This window comes from Miscanthus floridulus, chromosome 7, assembly GCF_019320115.1.
Source record: "Miscanthus floridulus cultivar M001 chromosome 7, ASM1932011v1, whole genome shotgun sequence".
Taxonomy (NCBI): Eukaryota; Viridiplantae; Streptophyta; class Magnoliopsida; order Poales; family Poaceae; genus Miscanthus; species Miscanthus floridulus.
The window spans coordinates 52893702-52919748 of NC_089586.1; the positions used below are offsets into that span (position 1 = coordinate 52893702).

Here is a 26047-nt window from a genome sequence, read left to right on the forward strand (position 1 = left end):
TTTTTTTGCTTATATAATGCTAGTGTGTAGTGACTGTTGCTACTACTACTATTTAACTACTACTACTACTACTACTACTACTACTACTACTACTACTACTACTACTACTACTACTACTACTACTACTACTACTACTACTACTCCTACCACTACTCGTACTAGTACTCCTCCTGCTCCTACTACTACTCTGCTGCTACAACTACCACTACTCCTACCACTACTCCTCCTACTACTCCTCCTCTTACTACTCCTACTACTCCTCTTACTACTCCTACTACTCCTCCTCCCTCTACTTGCTACTCCTACTACTGCTCTTCTTTCAGTGATGCTCCTACTACTACTCCTAAGTGACTGCTGCTCTTACTCTACTACTACCACTCTACTGCTACACTTACTCTACTCTACTACTTTCTACTTACTACTACTACTTGCTACTCCTAAGTGGCTGCTGCTCTTACTCTACTACTACCACTCCTTCTCTGTTTTTTTTGCTTATATACTGCTGGTGTGTAGTGGCTGCTGCTGCTACTCCTCCTCCTCCTCCTCCTCCTCCTCCTCTTACTCCTTCTACTCCTCCTCCTCTTACTACTACCACTCCTTCTCTATTTTTTTTGCTTATGCTGGTGTGTAGTGGCTGTTGCTACTACTACTACTACTTAACTACTACTACTCCTACCACTACTCCTACTAGTACTCCTCCTACTCCTACTCCTCCTCCTCCTTCTACTCCTCCTCCTCTTACTACTCCTCCCTCTACTTGCTACTCCTACTGCTGCTCTTCTTTCATTGAAGAGGCCGCAGCTACTATGCCAAGGAAGAGCAGTTTAGAAAGATGGATGAAGAGGCCGCAGCTGCTGGGAATATCGATGTGACAAAGTTGAAGGTACGCTCAAGGAACTAGATATATGCGAGGAGTACAGAACCATCCAGCAGTAATCTTAAGTTTGATAAGCCGGAGACCCAAGAGGCAGTATCAAGGATACTGAAATATGCTGAAGACAAAGAGAAGGGCTCATTCAATCCTTCCAGAGAGAGGGACGAGCTTAGCCTTGGCTTGGGAAACAAGGAGCACACAGGCCGCACCAGGGGGCTAGGGAAAAGGATGACTTGGAAGTAAGGATTCGAAGAGGACAGGCACATGTACAAGAAACATGGCCAAGACCAGGAGACTAGTCTTGAGCTCCAAGTGAAGGCTCTAGTTGTGAAGGCGCTGGAGGAGCAAGGAATGTCTATGGAGCCACGTATATTAGTGATGCCACCGGGAGAACTGGCATTAGTTGGCAGCCCTCTGAAAGTTCCTAGCAGCCAAGGTTCCACTGCAGCCACAACCTCAGTCGATCTCATACGGAAACCTACTAGTTGCATCTTGGTGTTTCTCAGCGGCCGGCAGAACACTGTGATGGAGGTGGCAACGGGTGTTGCACATCCTCCCGGTGGCTTACACCACAATAATAACATACCGCCGGACTACACTAGGGTCGAGGTGCATACAGTGAAGCCCGAGTTCATGCAGTGGAGGATAGACTACGCAACTCCCGAGGGGCTGGTGTTACTCGGAGACGTTATGGGGCAGTTCATCCTCTGGCACAAACGGGACATTATATTGACTGCTTCTTCGCTGCCTCCCCCTCTCCCAAATTTGGAGCGAGTTATTAAGGCCGGGGAGATATTTTCACCGTCTCGTGGCCCCCACATTCCTGAGATGCCACATTCTTCCCTGCCTCCTATCGAGCATGTGCCTGATGAGATGCCACAACCTTCTCCAGCTCGTACCGGGCAAGTGCATCATGAGATGCCACAGTCTTCTCAACAAGCACAACCGATACATGAACAACGAGTGCCTCCTGAAGAAGGTGATGCACAAGAAGATGAGGACATGCCTGAATGGGAACTCCGAAAGAAGATTCCAATCCACATAAGGCCAGTTTATGTTCCGATCAAAGACGTCTCGTCGGTGTCCAAGTGGTATTCCCATGATCAGTTCAAGCCTGAAAACCAAGTTAAAAAAGTCCCATCACGGGGTTCTAAGGAGGGCCGTCAGTAGCAAACTTCACCAAATTGCAAAGCAGTATCCAAATGTTGATGCCATCGAATGGTCAAAGGATTGCCCGAAAAAATATGAAAGAGGCAAGCCCTTCCTACCAAACCGGGACATCCAGCGCCTACCACTTGGAATGAGAAGGTTCCATGATTGGTACTTGCGTGTTCTCCCAACGAGCATAGATATCATACAAGCATGCTTTCCCACCGGCACATTTGGAAGCCCAGCCGGGAAAATTGTCTTTGACTTCAATGACATGCACACATGCTTTCACCTGGGAGAAATGGAGATGAATCTAATTCGCACGTGGTGCCTGTAAGTCCTTGTCCTCCCGATATGATATGAATGTAATATTTGAATTTTGTTGTAACTAACCCACGCCGTGATTTGTAGAATGCAAGTGCACATTGTCAAACAAATGCCAAGTGTGAAAGCCGGGTATGTAGACCCTCAAGCTATAGCCCAAACAAATTTTAATTACCCTAAATGGTGGACACTGGATGCCAAAGAGCTAGCAGCTGCAAAGACTCTTCGGGAGAAAGAGCGCATCCGTAGTGCGAAGCTAAGGGAAGAGTCCCTTAAGGTTGCGGCATACATTGCTCTGGCTTTCAAAAATCTCCAACAACACTCTACTATATGGCTACCATACAACTTTAAGTAAGTTCAACTATAACTTAAAGCTATGTTCGATATATTTTATTCGATGTAAAAGAGCTTATCTAGTTCTATGATTAAATCCATGCAGCAACCACTGGATTTGTATAGCCGTCGATGTCGAAAAGAGCATGGCATGGGTCTTTGATTCAATAGATAAGGACCCGGCGACATACAAAGACTTCATATCGATTCTCAAGACGTATACATATCGACAATCCTCATTAGCTTATATGTCTGTATACATACTTGTAACGTTCACTTATGCATACTAACAAGTTATATTTGCTAAAATAATTCGAACAGGGCATTTAGGTTCTATGTCTCTCATCATCACGGAAGGCATGATCCAGCGAGGAAGGAAAAGCTGGCTATAAAAACACTATGTGCGGTAAGTGTAACTTACTTCTTCAGTACTCCGTTACATGGCTGTCAAAAGCATTACCTAATATTTTCATATGCAAAACACACAGTGCCCCAAGCAGAGGCCTGGGAGTGTACATTGTGGATACTATATATGTTCTATGATGAGTAACACCGGTGCCTACAGAAGACACCCCTTAAGGGTAAGTTTGAACCTCTTCACCCATAGTATAAAAACTTCATAAATGGTATGAAATACTAAACTGAAACTTGTTTTCTTGTAGTGGAGAGAAGAGAAAGGAATGAAAAGAGACCCATACAAGGATGACCAACTCTTAGAGCTCGTCGGCGACCTTTGCAACTTCATATTGGACCAGATTGTACACGTCAGAGGCGCCTACCATGATCGAGAGTCTGACTTAGGTACAAATCCTCAGTACCAACACCTTCGTGAGACTGAAAGGCTAGCTCTAGGACGTTGATAACAATGTGTATGAAATTTATATATTTAATGATGGATTGTATATATATCATTACGAATTGGACTTGTAATTGTACTTTATATAATACTATTGTGCTTGTAGTCGCGTTCGGAACGTTGGTCGCGTGGCGTTCGGCAACGCGAACGCGGTTCGGAACGTTGGTCGCGGGGCGTTCGGCAACGCGGATGCTGGATGGAATACACAGAAACAAACAGTTCTGGTCGAATTTGAATTGTAAATTTGAATTTTTTTTGGCGGAAAAACGTACTGTAGGGGCGGTTCTAGATTGAACCGCCCCTACAAATAGGTATTATAGAGGCGGCTGGCACTACAGCCGCCCCTACAAATATATTTGTAGGGGTGGTTGGTTCTTGAGCCGCCCCTACAAATAGATTTGTAGGGGCGGTTCGTAATACCAGCCGCCCTACAAATCTATTTGTAGGGGCGGCTCAATCACCAACCGCCCCTATAAATCGATTTATAGGGACGGCCTGGGAACTGCTCCTATAAATACATGATTTGTAGAGACGGTTCGGTAGGGGCGGCTGGCCAAACCGCCCCTACAAAGGGTTACCAGCCGCCCCTAAAAATGCTTTTTGTAGTAGTGATAGATAGTGTAGGACTCCAGCAACTCCATGCATGCATACATTTTGAGCGTCTTCGAATCATATATACTACTCCCACAAGTGCGCAACTAATGGGTCATTGGAAATCCTGCACGGAGCTCTCACTTGAACTGCAACTTGGATGCAAATGTTTGGCCAAACTTCCATCCTTGTGGCACCACGTTTGTGAATTCAATAGTTTGTCCGTCTGTGTCGGTGACTCTAAACGAGAGCATCTGCCCAGTAAGATACGCAAGAGAGTGCCAGTTCGCACCCCAGTTGCGTGCCATTGGTATCCAACTATTGGAGTTGGAGGTCTTGACATCCATTGACTTGATGGAGCCAGCGCCTGCAACATTGGTCACGAGCACGAGATTGAAGTAGTCGTGACCGTTGATTGTGAACCGCACCCCGCCTCGCTTCACACAAGGAACCCTGCAAATTAAAGCAAGCATTTTTACTCAAGATAAGACATTGCATGCATCGTCATGCTTAATTTTGTCAGAACAGTCGAGACTTCTACACTTGATCGGCAATTGAACTCATAAAATATACCTTTTGTACATGACGGGGATGATGCCGCCGGTGTAGACGCCGATCTTCTCAAACGCCGGCTGCGCCATGTCGAAGTGCGGGCGCTGCTGATTGCACCAACCGCCGTCGGGCAGCGCCGAGTTGGGCGGCACTGGTAGAGAACCGAGCTTTACTCCCGGTGGGGAACCCCCTCTAGTCCCGGTTCCCCACCTGGGAGCAAGCATCCGAGACTAAAGGGGGGCTCATTTAGTCCCGGGTTAGGAACCGGGACTAAAGGAGGACCTTTAGTCCCGGTGGGTAACACCAACCGGGACTAAAGGTGCCTCCTGACATGCCACGATGGCCGGCACCTTTAGTCCCGGTTGGTAATACGAGCCGGGACTAAAGGTTTTTTTTCTTTTCTTTTCATTTTTTTGTTTTCTTTTCAAAATAGGTTTTCGAAGTCGTATTGTACGCTGCTAATTATACATTTATACGCGCATATAGTATGTTTCGGTTCAAACACAATGAACGTATTAAATCACACAATTGAAGCATAGAAATATATATATATATATATATATATATATATATATATATATATATATATATGCATGCATGCATGCATATGTGTATTTTACATTATATTATTTCATGTGCATATATTACAAAAGATTGCATTATAGTTGTTGTGACATAACAAGTTTCCTCTCATCCTCTAGCTTGGCTTCAATGGCAGTGTTGGGTCGAAGTAGAACTCGCCCTTGGAATCGATGACCTGCTCATTAAAAAATCTGGCTATAGACTCTTGAATTGCTTTGATTTGGTCTTGCCGTATGACCTTTTCCTCCAACCATCGAGTCTACAGGTTTGAATTAAAGGAAAATAAATTAATATATGTACACATATATATATAAAGACATAGTAACACAATCAATAATAATAATTAAATGAATATATAGTGTATTTTTAACGTACTTTGAGTCTCTCTGTAGGAGTTCTTTGGGAGAGCACCTTGATAAACTTGCAAACATAGTAACCACAGTAGTTGTTCCCCTGTTCCTGCCTCAGACACCACTTTACGAGAAAAAGATTTGTCATCCAATCTGGTGATCCGGTGAAAGCTATATGGTGATCAGGGGACTTACTTTCAAAGGGATTACATTCAGTGGCGCTTTGCATTTTTCCATGTATTGCTTCTCAATAAAGGTTTTCCAAACACTGCCCAATAAAAAATTTGCCACGTCATCAGATATAGTTAATCATCATGTTTGTGTGTATATATAGTTGCTAGAGATCCCGAAATTACCTCTGGATAATATCTATCATATCTTGGTAGTCTTGTTGTAGTTTTCTCATCGAGTCATAGATTATCAAGTGACTTTTCACCAGATCGATGTCTATCAATATCCAGTGATTGCTGCATGTGTTTATAGGATATAACGCATAACACTCATTAATTAACTAGAATCAACATATGAGCCATTAAGGCTATGATCGACATGATTAACACTCACTTGAAGTTATAGGGAAAGAGTATATCCTTCTTGTGGCGTTGGTTCACTAAGAAGTTCATGAGGTTACTCTCTGACTCAGACTTCCAATTAGTCTTTGGAGTAATTGGGTCTTCGAATACTATATGGGGATCAACAAAACCAATTTCATTGCAGCCTTCCTTTCTGAGCTCTGTCATTATAAATCTGCATATATATAGTACTTGTTAGGATAATTTATATGCATATACACACATATGATGAGCCGAAAGAATTATTACTTACAGGCAATAGCAGCTAATGATAACTTTGTCCAGAGAGGTCAGGTGGCATAGTTGATGAAATTCTGCAAAGTCAACATACATAACATCATCGCCACGGAACCAATGTTCGTCTCTAATTCTGACACCAACGCAGAAGTCTCCACTGGTAGACGCCTGCATGTACCACTTGTTTAGCAGGTACATTTGCGTCCCTAGATCAGATAAGGCTTGAGGGTTGTATAGACTCTGGCCTAGTACAAATTTTTTCTTCCAAATATCAACCTCCGCCGCACTCTCAATGTTTCCATCACCAAACATCTGGTAAAGATCGAGACCAGTCTCATCAAGAAATTCACCAAGGTGATCCAAATCGACATCCGGAGGTATGTTTGCCTGATGCATTAATCCTAAATTTGAACCATATTCATTACCAACAACTAGCGGGGGGATTGATTGGTGCGCTTGTTGTCCGAGTTGGGCAACTCCTTTCCATCACTAAAAACGCTTAGTTTACAAACTGGGTATCAAAATTGAGTTCCTATTTGACCAGGATTTACAAATAATATATAGCGTGTTTATTATACAAGCCATGGATTTACATCGATCTAATTAATTTCTAAAGTAATTTCATTGGTGGTCCTTAATTAAACTTGTCATGAGTTCAGGTCCCAGTGATCTTAAAATGTATTTTTGTACCATAAAATGTAGTTTTTGACACTCTAATTAAACTTGCTAATTTATCCATATAATATCCAAATATTCAAAACTTGCGTTAAGATATGTTTTTTATTTAAAATCATTTAGAGTTCCAAATATCCATTTTTAGTTCCTAGATTTTATGATTCAAAATTTGGAATTTTCAATCGACCTCGAGCGTTGACATGGCTTACACCAAAGTTGTAGTTTCCGACGTGATCTATAACTCGGCAGTGGAGGGCTCGGACGAATGTACAAAGAGATCGACGAATATATCACCTCGATCGAGCTCGGCAGTGTGGAGGGCCTCGGGCGCGGTGGGGCAACGCGCGGTGGAGGGCCTCGGGCGCGGAGGAGGGCGCGGTGGAGGGCCACGGGCGCGCGCGGAGGAGGGGCATGGGCGCGCGCGGTGGAGGCCGCACGAGGAAGAAGAGGGTGGCGCCGGTGTCACGGAAGGCGAACGGACGCGGCGCGATGAAGAAGAGGGCGGCGGTGTTCGACGAGGAAGAAGACGAGCGGATCGATCTGCGCCAGGCGCTGGAGGTTATATACCAGAGAGAATTACTCCCGGTGCCAGCCACCAACCGGGAGTAAAAACCCTTTACTCCCGGTGCGTATTACCAACCGGGAGTAAAGGTACCTTTACTCCCGGTGCGTGTTACCAACCGGGAGTAAAGGTACACCTTTACTCCCGGTTGGTAACACGCACCGGGAGTAAAGGGTTTTTTTTGGCGGGCCACGAAACTACAGCCCACCTTTACTCCCGGGTGGGCTTCCCACCCGGGAGTAAAGGTGGCCTGCAGTTTCGTTTCCCGCCTTCCCACCCGGGAGTAAAGGTGGCCTGCAGTTTCGTTTCCTGCCTGTTTTAAGCAATAGTCTTGTTAAATACAATAGAAATGCAATAGTTTTTGTTAAATACATAGTAAATTAAATAAAAGGCATAAAATTATTTTGTTAAAAATATGAATTTTCTTTTTGTTTATTGCACATAGGAAAAATCTATAACCTAACTTTTTTTTATTTTTTGTTAGAATTATAAAACATAGTGTAACTAATATTTATTATTTCGTTAATGCAAAAATGTAGTGTTTAATTAAAATTATTAAAACTATTGGTTTTGGACAGGAAATTTGTTTTCACATCATTTTAATGTTAATATTTTAATTTTTCATCACTCAGTATCCTAATTTACCTTTTTGAGAGAGAAATCCCACCAAATCAAACATTGATTTAATTTAAAACATGACATAATAAACATCTGAATTCACAATTATTACATAATATCTCAAACACACACTATATTAAATCACACTATATTAAATCACTATATCATCAAGTGGGCACAGCAGTGAACTTCTTCTTTACGTATGTCCCTTGGTTATGATCGCTTCATAACCATGGAGTGTCCTCATCATTTACCAAGATGCTAGGGTCTTTGTTCACTTTGAAGGGTGGAATTCGGTCATCCTTTTCATATTCTTCTGACATGTCCGACTTGTCCTCAATTCCCACGATGACTCTTTTCCCTGAAAGAACTATGTGGCGCTTTGGCTCTTTGGTTGAGTCATTATCGTTTTTCTCTCTTTTTGGTTTGGTAGACATATCATTGACATAGAACACCTGATTCACATCCTTGGCAAGGACGAATGGTTCGTCTTTGTACCCAATATTACTAAGGTCTACTGTTGTCATTCCATACTCGTTGTCTACTGTTACCCCGCCTCCGGTCACCTTGACCCATTGGCACTTGAACAATGGGATCTTTAAAGTAGGTGCATATTCTAGTTCCCATATTTCATCTATGCGTCCATAATATGTCTGCTTATTCCCATTCGGGTCTGTGGCATCTATGCGGACACCACTGTTTTGGTTGGTACTCCTTTTATCTTGGGCTACTGTGTAGAATATGTTCCCATTTATCTCGTACCCTTTGTATGTGACGATATGCCATGATGGTTGCATAGCCAATAAATACAGTTGCTCATGGATGCTCTCATCACCTTGACATTTTTTTTGCAACCAACCGCCAAAAGTTTCCATGTGCTTATGCGTAATCCAAGCTTCAGTCTTCCCTGGAAACTCGGATCGTAAGAGATCCTTATGTGTCTCAATATACGGATCTACCAAAGAGGAGTTCTGTAGAACTGTGTAGTGCGCTTTTATTGAAATAATCATCATCCGTACCAATATATGTTTTCCTCCCTAGTGTCCCCTTTCCGCTTAGTCTCCCCTCATGTCTCGATTCAGGAACACCAATCGAGTCAAGGTCGGGAATAAAGTCAACACAGAACTCAATGACCTCTTCTGTTCCATAGCCCTTGACGACGCTTCCTTCTGGGCGAGCACGGTTGTGAACATATTTCTTCAGGACTCCCATGAATCTCTCTAAGGGGAACATGTTGTGTAGGAACACAGGACCGAGAGTGAAAATCTCCTTGACTAGGTGAACTAGGAGGTGTGTCATAATATCAAAGAAGGAAGGAGGGAACACTAACTCAAAGCTGACGAGACATTGAACCACATCATTCTGTAGTTTAGCTAGATCAGTTGGATCAATTACCTTCTGAGAAATTGCATTGAGGAATGCACATAGCTTCACGGTGGCTAGACGTACATTTGGAGGTAGAATTCCTCTTAATGCAACTGGAAGTAATTGCGTCATGAGAACGTGACAGTCATGGGACTTTAAGTTACAGAATTTCTTCTCTGGCACATTTATAATACCCTTTATATTCGAGGAGAATCCAGATGGTACCTTGATGTTGTTTAAGCATTCAAACATGATTTCCTTCTCCTCTTTGCTTAGAGTGTAGCTAGCAGGACGTAAGTAATGGCGTCCATCATCTGTCTTCTCTGGATGCAGGTTGTCTCTTTCTCTCAAACAACGCAGGTCTTGTCGTGCTTCAAATGTGTCCTTAGGCTTTCCATACACACCCATAAAGCCTAGCAGGTTCACACAAAGATTCTTTGTCAGGTGCATCATGTCGATTGAGCTACGGACCTCCAGGACTTGCTAATAGGGTAGGTCCCAAAATATGGACTTTTTCTTCCACATGGGTGCGTGACCGTTAGCGTCTTTTGGAATAGGTTGGCTTCCATGTCCTTTTCCAAAGACAACTTTCACATCATTGACCATATCGAGTACATCCTCACCAGTTCGGTTGCGAGGCTTGGTCAGGTGGTCTGCCTTCCCTTTAAAATGCTTGCCTTTCTTTCTTACGGGGTGATTTGCAGGAAGAAATCGACGATGGCCAAGGTACACGACCTTTCGACATTTTTTCAAGAATACACCTCTAATATCACCGAAGCAGTGTGTGCATGCATTATATCCCTTGTTTGACTGTCCTGAAAGATTACTTAGAGCAGGCCAATCATTGATTGTTACGAACAACAATGCTCGCAGATCAAAGTGATCCTGTTTGTACTCATCCCACACACGTACACCTTCTTTATTCCACAAAATGAGAAGTTCATCAATAAGTGGTCTCAGGTACACATCGATGTCATTGCCAGGTTGCTTCGGGCCTTGGATGAGCACAGGCATCATAATGAATTTCCGCTTCATGCATAACCAAGGAGGAATGTTGTAGATACTTAGAGTAACAGGCCAAGTGCTATGACTACTGTTCTGCTCTCCAAAAGGATTGATACCATCTGTACTTAAAGCAAACCTTAAGTTTCTTACGTCATTTGCAAACTTCGGGAATTCTCTGTCGATTGCTCTCCACTGGGACCCATCAGCAGGGTGTCTCAACATATTGTCTACCTTACGGTCTTCTTTGTGCCATCGTAACAATTTTGCATGTTCTTTGTTTCTGAACAGACGTTTCAAGCGTGGTATTATAGGAGCATATCACATAACCTTGGCAGGGATTTTCTTACGCGGATGTTCGCCCTCAACATCACCAGGGTCATCTCGCCTGATCTTATACCGCGACGCATGGCATACCGGGCATGCATCCAATTTCTCGTACTCTTTGCCACGGTATAGGATGCAGTCATTAGGACATGCATGTATCTTCTCTATTTCTAGCCCCATAGGACAGACAACTTGTTTTGCTTCGTAGGTAGTGGCGGGCAATTTATTGTACTTCGGAAGCATCTTCTTTTGAATTTTTAGTAACTCTCCAAATCCCTTGTCAGATACACCATTCTTTGCCTTCCATTGCAGCAATTCTAGTGTGGTTCCCAACTTTTTCTGTCCTGCATCATAAGTTGGGTACAACAATTTCTTGTGATCTTCTAGCATCCGCTCGAACTTGATCTTCTCCTTTTCACTTTCACATTCTCTTTGTGCATCACGAATGACCTGACAAAGATCATCAGCCGGCTCATATTTTGCGGCTACCTCTTCTTCAGCTTCTCCCATTGCAGTATCATTGAAGCACGCACCATCAGGAATAATGTCATTGTCGTCCCATTGTTCTTCTTCACCTTCTTCCATTACAACACCGGTTTCTCCGTGCTTTGTCCAACAAATATAGTTTGGCATGAAACCCGACTTGAACAAGTATGAATGAAGAGTCCTTGAGCAAGGATATTCCACCGTATTCTTACATACGGCACATGGGCAGCACATGAAACCGTCGCGTTTGTTTGCCTCGGCCGCACGTAACAAAGAATGCACGCCGTCAATGAACTCTTGGGAGCGGCGATCAGCATTATACATCCAATGACGGCTCATCTGCATTACATGACATAAATATCATATTAAAACCTAGATCATAATTAATTATTTATACAACATGCGTGCCACCATAAAAGATACAAATTTATGAAAGCATCGCTACAATGTAGACAATCCCAACTACCACTAAAAGAACTAAAGCTAAAATACATTTCAGAAGCACAAGGATTTTACGACCAATCTCAACTAAAACAGACAGATCCTCCGATTGTGCAACATCTTTGGGCTTCTTCGGCTGGATCACTGCCTCATTAGCCGCCGTATCTGCCTGTTGTGCAAGATATTTTTGTACGAGTTCAACATACTCTTCCTCCCGGTAGAAGCCTGAACATCGTCCACTGCCATCCCACTGAAATTAAAACAAAAAATTAGAACTTTAATCACAACCATCATGAAAATAGGTATAAACTAACCATAATCATTAAATACAATAAAATAACTCACATTGCGATCCGGACACTTGTAGAAGATATGATCCTTGTTGGGACCCTCCTTCTTCACTCGGTACTCCATCACAATCTTCGTCTCATCACGACACTTGCCGCATGGAATGAGAGGAAGGCCCGGCCTAAGTCGCTTTGGAAACCCATGAGAGGCCGAGGACCCGAAAGCAGTTGCCATCTACTCTCTATACTCATTTTTTAATACACTATAAATTTCTCCTTTTATAAACAAATAAAATTAACAAACTATAAAATTATCTAGATCTCTAAACAATGATATTTTTAATGGTCATTGTGTTCTCGTCTTTTACTGCGGCAGGTAAGTAATTCATATGATATTTCCGCAAATTAACAGAAGAATGGGAATGTACACACATAACAGACTACTACGACGATATCGGGACATGTGAATAAATAACCATCCGTACTAGTTGACCTTGCTTATGTGATCAGCTCGGCGAGCATTTCTCCACCGGACGGCACCGTACTTGGTCAAGAAAGAGCTCCGATTCTACGAGGAAGGGAACACGGTCTTCCACGACCGTTGTTGCTCTCCCTCGTAGAATCAAAGCTCCTCCTTGACGTCCGTTACCGCTCGGCAGAGAACATCCTCGCCGACCTGAACACGGTCCGCAAGTTCAACTAGTAAGGATTTGTTATAATTTTCTAACTATTTTCTAACTTTATATTTATATATACTTTAACCTTCTTTCATGTAAATATGCAAGCTTGAAGTGATTTTGAGCTCAAATTGCTTACAAATGAAAAAAACCACAATAAAGAACCATAAATATATATAGTGAACAAAATGGCTTAAGAAAATGGTAAAAAATGAGAGTATGAGATTGGTAACCTTTACAACTGAAGAATCGACGGAGGAATCGAAGAAATCGACGGAGGAATCGAAGAATGGATGGAGAAACAATGGAGGGGGGAGGAAGCAAGAACACTACTGCAGTGAGCTTCAAAATGTGCTGAGCTCGGGCTCGGGGAGGAAGGAGGAGACGGCCGATTTATAAAGGGAGAACATTTAGTCCCGGTTGATGAATCCAACCAGGACTAAAGGTAACTTTCCAACCCCGGGCGCAGCCACGGCCCAGAAGTAGACCTTTACTCCCGGTTGGAGCCACCAACCGGGAGTAAAAGTATACCTTTAGTCCCGGTTGGTGGCTCCAACCGGGACTAAAGGTCCCTGCCACCTCTGTCTGGCACAGTAGCCGTTGGGCAGGGACCTTTAGTCCCGATTGGATCCACCAACCGGGACTAAAGGTATCTCTAGTCTCGGGCGCAAAAAATCGCGAGACTAGAGCCCATTTTAATCGAGGATCAAAGATCTGTTCTCTACTAGTGCGGGCAGAAGTTGGTGGCCGTGACGGTGACCGTGACCGTGACGCCGGGCTTGCAGAACCTCGGGTCGGCTCTCTTGCGGTCGCACGCGATCTTGTAGCACTGCCCGCATGATGCGCCGCCGTTGAAGAGCGGCGTGCTCAGGGCCGCCGTCCGCGTGCCGTAGCCCTGCGAGTAGATGTTCCCGTACCCGCACGCGCCGCCTGCGAAATATATACAATTTGATGACGCGGTATACAGTTATCTCTCGATCTGCCTGCTAGCTTTGGGTAATAAACCATGACAAAATAAGAGAGGGCAACTTAATTACCCATGGTGTCAGAGGCATCGGCGCCACCGTAGAACGTGGCATGCGCCTTCAGCCATCCGGCCGGCGTCGGAGACGACGGAGCGCTGGTGGCGGCGTCACCAGCGGCGGCCATGGCCAACATGCAGGCGACTGCGAGCGACACGACTCCAAGAACTCGAGCTGGAGCGGCCATACCCATACTGCTCGGGTTTGTATATGCCTTGAAACTGCACAAAACGTAGCTATATGCCTCACCTCACAGAGCTGGCCGGGATGCTGAGTGCACGAACTGGTTTATTAATTTGTTGTGCTCAAGTGTCTAGATTGATTGTGGTGTGATGATTTGTGCAACGGTCTGGTGGGTATATATATACACGGCCTTACCCTAGCAATCACGAAGGGTTAATTAAACAAATTAACAAGCGCATCGATCAAATGAAGCAAGCCGGACCAGAAACTGCACATGGCGATGCATTGCTTACGGTTCAATCCGGAGAGATAAATGTACGCGCGCACGCGCACGGATACATTTTAGCCGGTGCTTTAATTTGTTCGCCGTTTCTCTTCTTCGAGTTCAGACTTCAGAGGATCGCGTTGCTTGAGATTCACTTTCTTTGAAGGTGAAGTCAACGGCGGCTTTGCACTTGCTTGCGTGTTCACCATACATACAATTGTCTAAGGAAGGATGTCGTTGGTTTCTTCAATGGCACGAGTTATCCGGGCCTGCACCTGGACAGCACACAGCAGCATCAGCAGCGCCCATCTTTGTGTAAATGAAGTTATAATGATTAACCGCCGGGCTCTTACACCGGCCGTTCCTTGTCACTCAGAAGTTCGATAATGATCCAATAGAAGCGTTCATCCGTGACTCCCGTCCTAACGCGCCTCTGCAGGAGCGGGCCTCATCTCTCTCAAAAACAAAAAACAAATCCTCACTCCCTCATATGCTTATCTGCTCAGCGCCCGAAGCAGTGTGGCCACTCATTCGTCCGCCCCCTTCCCCCACCGCGCCCTCGTCGGGCTGCCGCGCCGTGCCCTTCACCCCATCGCTGGCCGCACCACGCGCCATCGCTCCCAACGTCGCTCACCTGCGTGTCCCAGCTGCCTGCGCCGGTCGCTCCATCGCCGTCCATCCATTGCCCATCGCTGTCAAGCACGCCGATGACCCCGCCATGGCCACTAGGGTGCACTGTGCTGTGGCGCCTCAAGTCTTCCCCGGCCAAGCCAAGGGCACCCACGAGCGTGGCCAGAACTGGTGGTGCTCACTCGCCACTGGATCCCACCCTGACGGCCGAAATCGACTTGCCCCGGCCTTCACCTCCTCTATATTGCAAATGTATATTTCAAGTGTTTCAAATGTTTCAGAGACATTTACAATTGTTACTTATGGATATTGTAAAACTAGATTGGTATGTTGCACATGTTGCAAATTTTTGCAAATGTTTTCATTGGTATGTTGCAAGTGTTTTGAAAAAAATGTTTCATCTATTTGAGATGTATGTTGCAACAAGTGTTTTATCTGAATGTTGCATGTTTCATACATGTTGCAAGTGTTTTATGTGGACATTGCATAGGAGGTTCTAGAGGACACGATTATGCATGGGATAAATAATTCTAGAAGGTTCTAGAGGACACCAGAGGAAACCACACCAAAACGGAGGACGAGAGGCTGCCAGGTGGGGCCGGCCGGTCCCACCCTTAGGCCACCCAGTCTGAGGCCCCACCTGTCAGCCTCCGCCTCGCTACGTCAGTTCTCTACTGCCTTAAGGATTGCATCTATGCCGTTTATTCAAGCCGGTTTGATCCGAGGGCTCAGTATTGACGCTCTGGCCTATATATACTAGCCCGTACCATCACCCTAAGGAATAAGTCATTTGAGAAAATAAAAACCCTAATCATCCTTAGAGCTTCATCATATTCTAGGGCATAGCTAGTTAGGCTAGGTCAAGAGGGAGGCAAGTAGGTTTCGCTTGGATTCCTGATCATGTCAAGAGTGTGGCTTGGTATAAACTTTGTACCCTTTTCTCTTTTGTATCTCTGATTACTTTTATATGTTTGATATAATTCTTATGACATTATTATTCATATCGTTTATGTTCCTAATTATCATGTTCATCGTCTACTTTGATTATATGCTTAGTATAGTTGGATTATCAACATATTCATGCATAAGTTCGTATAACGCTCGCTCTGGTGTACATGGGGTGAGTGGTCAACATTGTGTAAGCATGGTTCTTATACATTGTTTACCTATGGATGCACCCTATATTTTAGGTCATGTGGTAGATCGTGGATGTGATACTCCCATCGAGTCCTTGTAGTCCACTCCCTTAATATAGGACAAGTAGGATCTAGTTACGAAGGAAGACAAGCTCTATTCTTAATCTTCCTTGGTCCCTTATGTGTAGATATGAAGTTGATCTTAACCATGATTACTAAGTCTAATTGCACTAATCAATGTATGCTTTGACTTCAAATTAAGAATGACTTGGGAATTATTCCTCTAATACTCTACTTAACCATGCTAATACCTTAAAAAGAAGTATTCTGAGTGATCAAAGATTAGTTATTATGCACCATTCATATATACATTTACCTCTTGACTTACCCCTGTTGTGAGTAGAATATTGGTTATGGTTTACTTCTCCATCAATAGCATAAGTTATCAATACATGTCCTTGCTAGACCTTCCCTATGGTAAAAATATAAATAACGATACCTGGAATACTTCCGGGTGAAGTGCTATAATGGTAAACACCAAAGGATGTGCCCTATCGGTAGAGCATGTCTCTGACTAGGACATAGTTCTTACTTCTGTGTGTGATCTGCTCGGCTTCTACCTTATCATCAGGCAAGTTGTGATCACATATGTAGTCGATGAACACTTGTGTCCACGTTGGGTTGATAACCAGGACTTGCGCATCGGGCATTGGGGTATCGGTTGGTGTGGATGCCTCCTGTTTGATCGAAGCGATATCGAGCTCTTGAACAAACACACCAGTCGGTACCTGTGCTCTATCTGATCCTAGCTTAACCAAGACATCAGCTGCTACGTTGAGATCTCGCATGACATGATGGATTTCTAGGCCTTGAAAATGCTTCTCAAGCTTACGGACTTCTACATAGTAGGCATCCAAGGTTTCCTTAGTGCAGTACCAATCTTTGTTTACTTAATTGATAACCACCGAGGAGTCACCATAGATGAGTAGTCGCTTGATGCCGAGTGAGACTGTCACTCAAAGGCCTTGTAGAAGGGCCTCATACTCAGCTTCATTGTTGGTAGCAGGCTAGAGAATTTGTAGAACATAATTGAGCTATTTTCCATCTGGCAAAATAAAAAGAACACCAGAGCCTGCGCCTCTGAGCTTCAAAGAACCATCAAAGTACTCTTCCAATGATCTAGGATGACTATTGGAGTAGGCTGCTGGATTTCTATCCACTCAGCTACGAAGTCAGTTAAGACTTGAGATTTGATAGCCTTACGAGGGACAAATTCGATATTGAGTGCTCTGAGTTCAACTATCCACTTGGATATGTTCCTATTGCATCATAGTTGCGTAGGATGTCACCGAGTGGGAAGTCAGACACCGTTGTGATCTTATGCTCATTGAAGTAGTGATGGAGTTTGTGTGATGTGATCAAGAGGGCATCAAGGAGCATTTGCACATGTGGGAACCTAGCCTTTGAGTCTGACAACACCTCGCTGATGTAGTAGACATGTCATTGTACCTTATATGCGTGTCCTTCAACCCATTCCACAACTATTGCCGTTCTGACTATCGTAGTAGTAGATGCAATGTATAGTAAGAGTGGCTCTCACTTTTCTGGAGGAGTAAGAACTGGGGAGGTAGTCAGGTATTGTTTGAGTTTCTAGAAAGCTTCGTCTGCTTCTGTCGTCCACTCGAACTTGCCTGCCTTCTTTAAAAGCTTGAAGCAGGGCAAACCTTTCTCTCGGAGTCAGGAAATAAATTGATTAAGGGCAGCCATGCACCCTGTCAGCTCCTGGACATCCTTGACATAGTGGGGATGAGTCATCTGAGTGATTGCTTGAATTTGCTTTGTGTTGGCTTCAATACCTCGATGGCTCTTGAGAAAACCTAGGAGCTGTCCAGATGGCACTCCGAAGACACACTTGGTTGGGTTAAGCCTCCACTTGTATTCCCAAAGGTTGTCAAATGATTCCTTCAAATCATCGATCAGAGTAGAGGGATCCTTGGTCTTGACAACTACAACATCAACGTAGGCTTCTACATTACGACTGATCTATTTACTTAGGCATGCCTAGATGGCCCGTTGATAGGTAGCACCAGCATTCTTTAACCCAAAGGACATAGTCGTGTAGTAGTAGGCACCAAACAGGGTGATGAAGGATGTCTTGCTTTGATCTTCTTTCCTGAGGGCAATCTGATGGTTGCCCGAGTAATAATCAAGAAAGGATAAAAGGGTCGACCTAGCTGTAGAGTCTATGATCTAATCAATGTGAGGTAAGCCAAACGGAACCTTTGGACAATGCTTGTTGAGATCTGTGTAGTCGACACACATGCGCCATTCGGTCGAGTTCTTCTTTTGTATGAGTACAGGGTTAGCCAACCAGTTAGGGTGAAGAATTTCCCTAATGAACCCGGCCACTAACAGCTTGGTGATTTCCTTCTTGATTGCGGCTTTCTTGTTTGTTGAAAATCATCATAGGTGCTGGTTGACTAGCTTTGAGCTGGGATTCAATTCCAATTTGTGCTCAGCCAACTCTCTCAGGACACCTGGCATGTCAGTCGGGTTCCAAGCGAAGATATTTTTGTTGTCCCTAAGAAAGTTGGTGAACACAATTTCCTATTCTATTGGAAGGTGGGCACAGATGACTGTCATTTTGGTGGGATCACCGGTACTGTTAGCGGTCCTTAACGATCAATTTTACCCACCAATTAAGACATAAAAAGAGGAGAAACTAGCCATCTTGTGCACATATGCATTTACTATTGACCCAATTCCACATGTATTTAGAGATTATTGTTTTGTAGGACTTAAACTCAAATACATGGGAAAATACACCAAAAGGCACATTCCAACAAGGCGTAATGCTGAATTGCGCAATGGAATAATAGAAAGGCCCATCTACCCAGATAATTTATGTGTGAAACCACCAATGGAGTAGCCTAGGCCCAACCAGTGATCCACCATGTGAAGGCGGTGGTGAGGAGAGTCGGTCAGGGTGCGGGAGCAACACCCCTAGCTCCTCTTGGCCACTCCTTCAGAAGGCGGTGCCTAGACAACATGCAGAGGTGGTGGCATGCGGGTTTCCCACTGGATATGCTCTCCAAACCTACCTCTAGCATGTATAAATATAGGGGGAGAGCTCGCTCTTCAACACACACCATTTGAGCTACACCTCACTCTGTCTTGTACTTTTACCTTTTAGTAGTTGTCTAGAGCAAGGCAAAGCTACCTCGGAGGGCTTGACTCCTTGGAATAAGAGATTCTTGGTATGAATAGACATATGAGTTCTTCTAAGTTCTAGTCCTCATCCTATAATTATAGTCATACCTATGAACTAGATTCTTTATGTTATGATCTTGACATATGAACTAGTATATAGTTTCTAAGTCATGAGATTAGCATGCATGACTTTATGTTTAACCATTCATATATCTCATATAATTGGAACTAGAGCTAAGTTGAGGTGGCAGTTCATCGTGCCTTTGGGTGTGCCCAAGTCTTTTACTTGTCGATCCATAGGGTCAGAGTCCTGGGGGCTTGGGTAGTTTCTGTGTACATGGGCATGGTGCTCGGGTATGAAGAGATAGGTGAATGCATTGCCCTTCTCCACGGTGGAGGGGAAGGCGGCAGGTGGTGACAGCCCTATCTGTCCCTTGTATTCCCCCACGTTCGTTTAGGGTGTAGGAGTCTAAATTGCCACATGAGGTTGCTGGCAGACCAGTACTCAGTGGCCTCCCGACCTACTTTGTACTTAGCACTAAAACTAATTATGTAACTTTTATAATTATCATTCTTTGCATGGCTATATTAGAACAAGCCTGCTCTACTTAGGATTATTCTTTTATCTTTATTTTCCTTTTATCTTTGAGGAATGCCCAAGTGTGTGTCCACTATCTTGATTATACCGGCCTTACCCCTATATTAAACATTGGTTCACTTTGCAAGTATATTATTGAGTTCATATCCATACTAGTCTCTTAACCAATCAATGCCTTCCTTTGGAAAAATATAAATAACAATACCGTGAATACTTCCAGGTGAAATGCTACAATGATAGCTCCGTGCGCTTGTGGATAAATATATAAAATTGTTAAGGAACTATCAAGGCTTTGCCTAGTGAAATTGCTAAATATTAGTAATGTTGCTAAGGATTGCCAACACACATTTCTGGTGCCTTTGATGAGGATGGATTCTATATCCATACTTAGTGATTGCATTAAGAAATATCAATAGGTACCCAGATCAATCTTGATAATGTCTGATTCAGAAGGCGGTGTGATGATAGCCGTCTTCTTAGTCGGAATCTCCATGTCCTTGGGCTTAGTCTACTATGCGAGATTGGCAATCTACTATGCCTCAAAAGCAAGTTATACCTTGGCTACGATCTGGACAACTTCCATGTCGTAGTCGTATGAGCGTTTCAAGTCGCCTCGAAAGGCACTACTACATAAAATCTTTTACAACGCATTTGGAAAATGACCTTGGAGGTGCTTGGGCTGATTGCCCACCTCGATTAATGCCTTCCATTTATGGAGGCATTAGTTTTAATTAACCAATGTGGTCATAATTAACCGCCTCGCAAAATGGATTTACGGAGGTAGTTAAAAAATAACCACCTCCTAAAATTTGTTAATGGCATTTTTGGAGGTGGACCTCTTAAAAGGCCTGCCTTCGTTAATGTGGCTGAGCGCAGCTAGAAGCCCATCTCAGCCCAAAACTCAGTCCTAGTATATAAGCGAGGTCAAAACCCTATCCCACCAAATCCACTCAATCTCCTCTCTTCTCTCCGACGCTCACACATGACCCTCAGCGTGCGCTGCTCGTAGTCTCTCTCTTCTCTCCCTCACCTCTCTTCTCACATGGTGGTGAGGGCTCAAAGGCGTGGCCCGATGGGGGAACGGTGGTGGAGCGACAGTAGGGCCTCCTCCAACGGCCTCTCTCCCTCGCTCGTATCCGGTTGGGGTCATGGTGGTGGAGCAACAGTGGGCAAGCAAGGGGTGCGGCAGACGGGGCCTCCTCTCCTAGCCTGGGGGCTCCCCAAATTTGGTCTCAGTGATGGCGGCATGGGGGAAGGAGCCTCCTTCCCTAGCTAGATTCGGTGGCAGCGTAGGGCCCCATCTCTCCTCCCTCCGGCGATGGCGTGGTGCGGCGACGCTGGATCCAGCGATGGCTCAACATGGGGATGCTAGATCTAGTGGTGGTGAGAGGGAGCCCTCTCTCTCTCCCATCCAGCAATGGCGTGGTGCGGGGATGCTAGATTTGGTGGCTACTCAGTGTGGGGACACCGGATCTAGCGGGGGCTCAGCATGGAGACGTTGGATCCGACCCGCATCGGCATTGCACGGGAATATGGTGGCGGTGGCGGTCGCGTGGAGCAGGTAGGCTCGCCGTTGGGCTCCAAAATGGGCTCGCTGGTGGGCTCTCATTTTTTTTATTTTTTTAAACAATTTATGGAGGCGGGCAGGACAACCGCCTCGGTAAAAAATGATTTACCATGTCCTTTTGGCTGAGGCGGTTGTGATGCCCGCCTCGGTTAATCTGTTTTGCCTGCCTCGATTAAAATTGTTGTAGTAGTGAGAAGAGTACGCCATTTGGACTCAACATCTTGAGTAAAAGGTACGGGTAGTGGGGGACAACCATGAACTTGGCCAGAGCTAGTCGCCCAAAGATGGCATGGTAAGATGATTTGAAATCAGCCACCTCAAACTTGATGAACTCGATTCAGAAATTGTTTAGGGTGCCAAACGTAACTGGGAGTGTGATCTGTCCAAGTGGCATAGCTACTTTGCTGGGTACTATCCCGTAGAAGGGGGCATCAGTCAGAGCAAGTAGGCTGGTGAAGTCTAGGCCTATCTTCTTCATTGTATTTGTGAATATGATATTCAATCCTGTGCCGCCATTGATCATGACCTTGGGGACAGTCATGCCGGCTATTGTTAGACCCAGGACGAGTGGGTAGTGGCTAGCGTTAGACACGCTAGTCCATTGATCTTTTCTAGAAAATTGGATCGGGTACTTGGGTGTGGCGGGTTCTCCTGCCAAGATGTCCTGAAGAGCCAACTTCCCCGAGCGCTTATTTGATGAGGATGGGACTCCTACAAAGATTACTACAATAGCGCCCTTAGGCTATTGGAAACCTAGATCGGTGTTGTCATCCCCATCCTTCTTGTTATCATCTTTGCCCTTGCCCTTGTTATTTTTTGCATAGAACCTCAACTCCTGGAGTTGTCTGCACTCGACCACAGTATGTTTGGCGTTCTTGTGGAAATGATAGGGTAAATTCTTGAGATCTTCAAACCTCTTGTTGTTCTTGTTAGACTTCTTGGACCTATCCATGGAGACAAGGGTGTTGTTAGGTCCCTGTTTCCTATTGAATTATCCACCATCATTGCCCCTGGGGTCATAGTTTCTGTTGTCCTATGGGTTACATGCCAAGAACCGCTCACGTGTCCGCTCCTCAGATGCGATCACCTTTTGGATAGTGCGCATGAAGTCTTCAATTGTCTCTAGATTATCATCGTAGAACTTTTTGAATTGCCACTTGCACTTGATTCCATTAGAAAAGTGTCTAGTTACTTCTCTGTCGGTGATTCATAGTCCTAGGTTCATAACTATGCAAAGAGGTGATAATATTCCTGGAAGGACTCATCTAGTTTCTGCTTGCAAGTCCTAAGTTCGATCCGAGTACTTGGATAGGTGAGGACCCCACATAAGTTGTCATAGAACTTGCGCTATAGTTGCTCCCAAGTATCAATAGAGTTGGGGCGTAGTTTGTCGAACCAGGCGAGTGGCACGGTCTCAAGTGGCATGGGGAAATATAGAATCTTGATATCATCGTTGCCACCAGTAAACTCAATTGACTAAGAGTAGATGTGTAGCCATTGGTTGGGCTTTGTCTTCCCGTCGTACATGGAGGGGTTAGATGGCTTGAACTTGTAGGGTAGTCAGACTAAGAGGAGTCTGCTTGAGAAACATGGGAACTTGTTGGGGGAGATACTGGCCTCCCTTTACTCTGATTCACCTCTGCCTTCCCTCCTGTGGTAATACTACCCTTGATGGCGGTAAGCTGATTGCGCTGCACCCTGATTCCTGTTCTGGTTACCCTAAGGCCCAAGACGTGAAAGAGCTGGTACTCGCGGTGCGTTCCCTTGCCTAGAGTTAGTAGGAGGGTGCTGCTCTGGCCCTCAAGAAGGGATGGGGATAGCTGGCACTGTTTTTGCTGCTTGCATCTGTAGGGCCATGGATTCCAAGATAACCTTGAGGCGTCGTTGGTCATCAGTTGGATTCTGAATTGCAACCAGCTCTATCGCTAGAGCGTAAACATTAGCGTTGGGTGTAGTGAAAACCCTGTGGCCAGCTACTTCCATAAAGTTGACATCGAGGTTGCGTGAGGCGGATGCCCTGAAATTGTCAGGCTCCCAACGTTGCTGATACCTTTCTTCATCCAATTGGCGTTGCTCGACTTCGGCTTCTACAGCCAAGCGTTGCTGTTCAACTTCATGGCAGGCTACCCGATACCGCTCCCACTCTTCCCTATGGTGCTGGGCTTGGTTATGATGAGCCTATCGTGCTTTATTCTTCTTCTCCCTAGCTGTCTTCTACTCGTTTATCTCATTTTTAGGTGTTGCTGCATCCGGAGAGATGTTGGACAAAGTTTCTTTGCCATCTTGAATATTAGGAGCTTGTGGCATAGGGATCTGAGGTGGGTGACCGGCCATGAAGACTTCTCTGGAATGTCTTGGTGTAGAGTGGTTCCTAGATTCTGTAGTCGTCACACTGTTCAAAATCTCTATGGAGTCGTGATCATCGTCAGATGGAAGAGCGCTGCCATCTTGGTAAGGCAGGAGCTCTACCATGCTGATCGAGCAAGAGGGATCTGATGATGTAGTGCAAGGTAGGACACCTGCCCAATGGACGATGCGTCCTTCGAGTGTGATGGACAAGACCAAACCCTTCTACACACCTGACAGTGGGATCTGCTACTCTGACTACAAGAGGTGATTGATCATATCTTGGTAGATCAAAGCTGAATTTATGAGTTCGAGTGGAAACGACTTTGGTTTTTGATGCAAACAGCATATGGGATCTCCAACCCGGACAAACTAATAGTGTCCGGGTGAGAGTCTTGGATCTCCCTAGCCTCCCGAGTCCGAGTTGAATCAAAAATCAAAAGGTGGGAAAATTTCTAGGCGAGAAGATCTAGCGTAGTTGTTGAAGCTGCTGGAGAAGCTTGTTGCGCTAGGATCTCCATGAGGTGACTCTGAAGCTAGCCACGGTCATCGGCAGTGCAGATCTAGGAGCCGAAGACAAAGGTGGATCCCATCGGAAAAATCATGTTGTCAAGCGGGAAAAATCATTTTGTCGAGGTCCATCGAGCTCTCGATCATGAAGTTGCCAAAAGCCCCTACCTGGCACGCCAGTTGTCGGTGTTTGATGACACTACAAAAAATACCCTTATACATGACGGTTTACTTTGGTCATGGACAAGCAAAAATGCGTCACAGTTAACTCACAGTGACGATCATGAAAAATGTCATGTATCCCGCGTCATACATTTATTAGACCGAATTGAGCCGTCATAGATGGGCTTTTGTGCCCGTCATGAAATAGTTGTCCGTCTCCTATAACCAGCCAATATCCAAGCCTAGATCCAAACCATAGTGATGAAAAAGAACATCACAAATTATTGCTAAATCATCACAACATTAACGATACAATCAACATTAACCTTGTCACACATTAAGACACTCATGAAACACATAAACTAGAACAAAGCTCACAATTGACAAAACATTGCTCATCATTTTCATTGAAACCATCAACATTTGTTTTTGTACAAATTTCCACAGGAAATACTAAGGCAATAACCAAGCTACACTCAAGTGTCTACAAAACTAAGATGTTGGCTTGTACAGCACACAACTCATATGATTTGCTTAGACCACTAAATCTTTCGTAACTAACAAAAATAGCCATCATGAGCACCATGATCCTCTTGCTGCAATTCAGAGAGCACAAGTGTTGGCCTCAGCTAACAATCCATTGGGTTTGCATTTGAAGAGTACCAGAGAAATAATCACAATCAGCGGCAATGTGCTGTAGCTGCACCATATTTAAACTATTAGCCTGCAATGTTCTGAAGAGACACCCCCTGTTTGTTAGTATTAAGCACAACCAATATATTTTAGGTAACTTAATCTAGCACAAATTTCAAATTAGGTAGCCTATAGAATTGATAATTGGAGTAATACAGGGTAGTTCAAAGTATGCAGTGTCTGATGCCTGGATATGTTAAAATGTAAAAGAAGTCAATGTAACTTAATTTCTTTTTTTTTGTTCTAGATCAAAAACTTAGAAAATAATTAGCTATAAACAAAATACTAAGGCCAAAAGAGTATAGATCCACCACACACCTAAATTTCTAGTCCAAAACTCATGTTCAATGATATTTACAACAAATTAAGTGATGCAACACTTCTAAAGTAATAGAAAAATGAGATTTTTTAAACACTATTCTAAATGGCCGGGTTATGAGCTAGCTTCTGAAACAAGACAAATTTTGGAACAATGCAGACAAGTATCACAATAAGCTTACCATTTCTTAGCTGTGCTTGCTACTCCATCGCTTGCATCATGATTTTCAACTCATTGTTGCCAGTAGCCATCGTAGCTAAGTCTCTCTGCAAACATGTAAGAGGACAGTAAATTGATGCAGCTCATAAATCATCTCCAACCCAAACAGCGAGACAGTGATACCATATTGAGCAACATACTATATCGAAGCACGGAGCTAGAGATATCAGGTACTAAATAGTGAGTTTGCAGATCATAACAATGGTCCTCCCACATGCTAGGCTGCATCATTAATACCAGCACCCCACCCATCATCACAACAACTAGAAATCACAGAGTAGATCTCCTGAGATGCAATGTATGTATTCTAGAAAAGGCTCACATCAA

At 44.4% G+C, this 26047-nt stretch overlaps 1 protein-coding gene and 1 long non-coding RNA gene across 2 annotated transcripts; one reads left to right on the plus strand and one right to left on the minus strand.

Moving 5' to 3' along the window:
- The first annotated feature begins 2822 nt into the window (after positions 1-2822).
- On the plus strand, positions 2823-3503 carry LOC136464929 (uncharacterized). The gene is made up of 3 exons (XR_010761302.1): positions 2823-2897; positions 3002-3086; positions 3343-3503. It is a non-coding gene; the product is annotated as an uncharacterized lncRNA (long non-coding RNA).
- A 739-nt stretch (positions 3504-4242) lies between these two features.
- Positions 4243-14075, minus strand: LOC136463237 (expansin-A24-like). Its single transcript, XM_066462249.1, has 4 exons — positions 13898-14075; positions 13596-13790; positions 4701-4830; positions 4243-4580 (listed from the first exon to the last, which is right to left on the minus strand). Exons 1-4 carry the CDS (start codon positions 14073-14075, stop codon positions 4268-4270), a joined length of 816 nt encoding a protein of 271 aa, XP_066318346.1. The 3' UTR covers positions 4243-4267.
- Between the last annotated feature and the right edge of the window lie 11972 nt (positions 14076-26047).